This window comes from Cryptomeria japonica, chromosome 8 (genome assembly GCF_030272615.1).
Source record: "Cryptomeria japonica chromosome 8, Sugi_1.0, whole genome shotgun sequence".
Classification (NCBI taxonomy): Eukaryota; Viridiplantae; Streptophyta; class Pinopsida; order Cupressales; family Cupressaceae; genus Cryptomeria; species Cryptomeria japonica.
In genome coordinates, this window is record NC_081412.1 from 618,190,536 (window position 1) to 618,193,505 (window position 2,970).

At 33.5% G+C, this 2,970-nt stretch overlaps 1 protein-coding gene across 2 annotated transcripts; it reads right to left on the reverse strand.

Annotated features, from left to right (window-relative positions):
- Window positions 1-383: 383 nt before the first annotated feature.
- Window positions 384-2,085, reverse strand: LOC131043673 (clavaminate synthase-like protein At3g21360). Of its 2 annotated transcripts, none has more exons than XM_057976905.2 (3): window positions 1,649-2,085; window positions 958-1,159; window positions 384-813 (listed from the first exon to the last, which is right to left on the reverse strand). In XM_057976905.2, the coding sequence occupies exons 1-3, from the start codon at window positions 2,027-2,029 to the stop codon at window positions 794-796; spliced, it is 603 nt and encodes a 200-aa protein (XP_057832888.2). In that variant the 5' UTR covers window positions 2,030-2,085; the 3' UTR covers window positions 384-793. The 2 variants fall into 2 exon arrangements, with proteins under 2 accessions (XP_057832888.2, XP_057832887.2); XM_057976904.2 differs by having other exon boundaries at window positions 909-1,159; window positions 1,649-2,084.
- Window positions 2,086-2,970: the final 885 nt, after the last annotated feature.

Genomic DNA, 2,970 nt, shown 5'->3' on the forward strand with positions numbered 1-2,970 from the left:
TGAAAAGAAATAGATTCTAGGTTATACAAATGTTAGTTTAGGACCGTTTTCACCTTCATCATTTGCAACATGCCAAACTATAACTAAGTTATATACTAGAGAACTAGAAAATGTTAGTTGTTAGTTTCCTTCAAATATATAGATTGACTCATTTTCTATTTGATATTGTAAAGGAATTCAATTTTATTTTCATACAAGACTTTCAATCCCATGTATTTGATAATAGCATAAGAAGTTTTAATACATGAAATTTTTTTGTTCCTATTATTTATGCATAAAAGTTCCAACACATCAAACCCTCTGTCCTAATAAAAATATAGGCTCAAAAATTCAGCTCATCTCTATACAAGTATAATATGGAACGAATAGTAAAACAATGAAAATAAACATGCAAAGTTTCTAGCATAGAAGATTTCAACTATAATAATATAAACAACACAAATATAGTCTTGTTGAATTAAAATTTTATACTGTTACTTGCAAAATGCAACAAGTATTCTTCTTGGTGATTTAGAAGGCCTTCTTGCATGCATCACAAACCGATTGTCTAACACAACAATATCACCAACTTCCCATTTGACTTCAACAGCCTCCTCTTCAGCAATTTGGAAGCATGATTCAATGGCCTCTCTAGGAACCATAGATCCACCTCCCAATATGGGGGGTTCCTCTATATTGCGAAAAGCTAATAGATTGAACCAAGCTCTCTTACCCTCATCCACCTTTCTAATAGAAACAATAGGCTCCGATCGAAGTATCATATTGTTCCCTTCCCAACACACCTTAGATAGCTTTATCCCACAATTTGCGGCCCTGAAAAAATTCACAACAAATGTTCCATTAATTTTCAATAATATCTTCTCCAAAAACTGCTATTAGAATTCATCAAAATTGAGTGTAATTCTTACATTCTTTCAGCTTCTCTCTTATCCCTAGTTTTGTATAGCGTTTGCCAACCTGTTAAGAAATCGTCAGGATCATCCTCGGCAGGCAAATTGGATTTATAAATCAACCCTTCTTTTTCAATTTTACATACTAATTCAGGATATTTAGCTTCCATTCTTTCTGTAATTTTATGGCTCAACAAAATGGCTGTTTGCCCTCCATGTGAAGAAGCAACCTCACAAAAAAAGGCTAATTTGGTTGGGAAGTCCTGAAACTGCCTCAACAAAGAAAAGAGATAAATATACTTCCAAACGTTAAATTCATTAAAACGCAATGCCCATGTCTTTAATTTCATTCAAATATTAGATTAAAAAAGATATTTAAAAGAAAAAAAGAGTAATTGATGTTTAATTTTTTAACCAACTATATGAAGAAAAAATAACTTTGGTTATTCTTGGAAATTCTAACACCAAGGAAAGCCATGGTAAAGCATAATTCAACTCGAGGCAAGGAAAGTGAGTTCTCTTTTTTCAAAACTGATCAACCTTGAAGGTTCTAAGAACAAAAAAAAATCTTGATCAGTCCACTCTGACTACCACACGATTTTATGCATAAGTTCTGATGCAGTAAGAAGTATATAAATCTGATTCTATAATTAAAGTAAGGAGTTCTTTCACTAAAGAAATATTTCCTCCCGATATCGTAAGAACACTGAAAACATACTAAAGACAGTTGGGAAATTTGAATTGGGTTAGAAACTTACCAAAGGCATCTCATGGTGGAAATTGATGGGTTGATGGAGAGGAGCTTCATTTGCAGTAAAAACCCTTCCCAGAACCCTTGTTCTTGAAGCTGCGCCCAAGTATGACTGTTCTTCCCAGCCAAATGCCTCCATAACTTCATTGAAATCTGATGCAGTTTTGAGAGGAAATCCTCTGAAAAGCAATGCTCCAACCTTCTTCAGCTGATCATTGATAAACTCTTTATTGGCTTGAATGCTTTTGATAAAGGATTGCAATGTATTACATTCCTCATTGTCATCTTTGGGGAGGAGAACCATTGGAAATAGACTGCCATTTTCATCAATAACTTTCTGGTGGGCAAATTTCCCTCGTTGGAATGGACACTCCTGCATCTTCCCCATTTTAGCTCTGAGTCGAAAACTGTGATCAGAATTTAAAGTTCGATCTTACGAGAAACGTGTAAAGGGCAACAATCTTGAAGACCTAATTGTCTTCATACAAATAGTATTGCGGCAGCTGTGGAATTCCTAGCCAAGGAAGTAAAGGTGTAAGGCAGTGGGGCTTTCGTGATGCGGACTTTCTTGAAAAAAAGCAGGTGACTGTCGACAGATTCCAACCTTAATAGCGATGGCCGAACTCATCGTTCCGAGAAGAATTATTGCACTGAATACAATACAAATAAGGCAACATTTCACATTATTGGCCAACTTATCTAGATAATATATTTTTGATTATGCGGATGTGCGCCTTTAGTACTCAACGCCTTTGCATTAATGATTGAGAGTTTAAAACCAAGTACAAGAATAGTAAAACATAAAATTTATTGCAATCGTAGAATCTAGAATTTACTCAGACTAGAATACAATCTTTATGCCTAAAGGTAGATAACATAAATAGTAAAACATGAAATGTTAATTATATAAATTATCTGTGAAGGAGAAAGTTAGTCGGCTTAAGGATTGATGACAAATGTTTCTATTGTAATTCTAGAATATAGATTTTCTTAAGATTAAAATAGAAACTTATGTCTAAGTTTTGCATCTTTTTTAGTGCAAGATATGTATATTTATGTAGATCAAGTTTACTAGTATAGGTCTATCATACTTTTACAAATCTATCCTTTGATATATAGATTTGATTGCACAATTTGTGAGACTTTATTTCCTAATTCATTGTATTCACTATGTATACTCTTTTCTAAAGGGTGATGGTATTTATGAACAACTTTAGAGGTTTGTTAGATCGGTAGAGTACACCTTCTAATTGGTCAACCCTTGATAAATGCCATCTCCGAAATTTCACAAATAATCAATGAAAGCAACTTTCAAACATGTAGTTGATT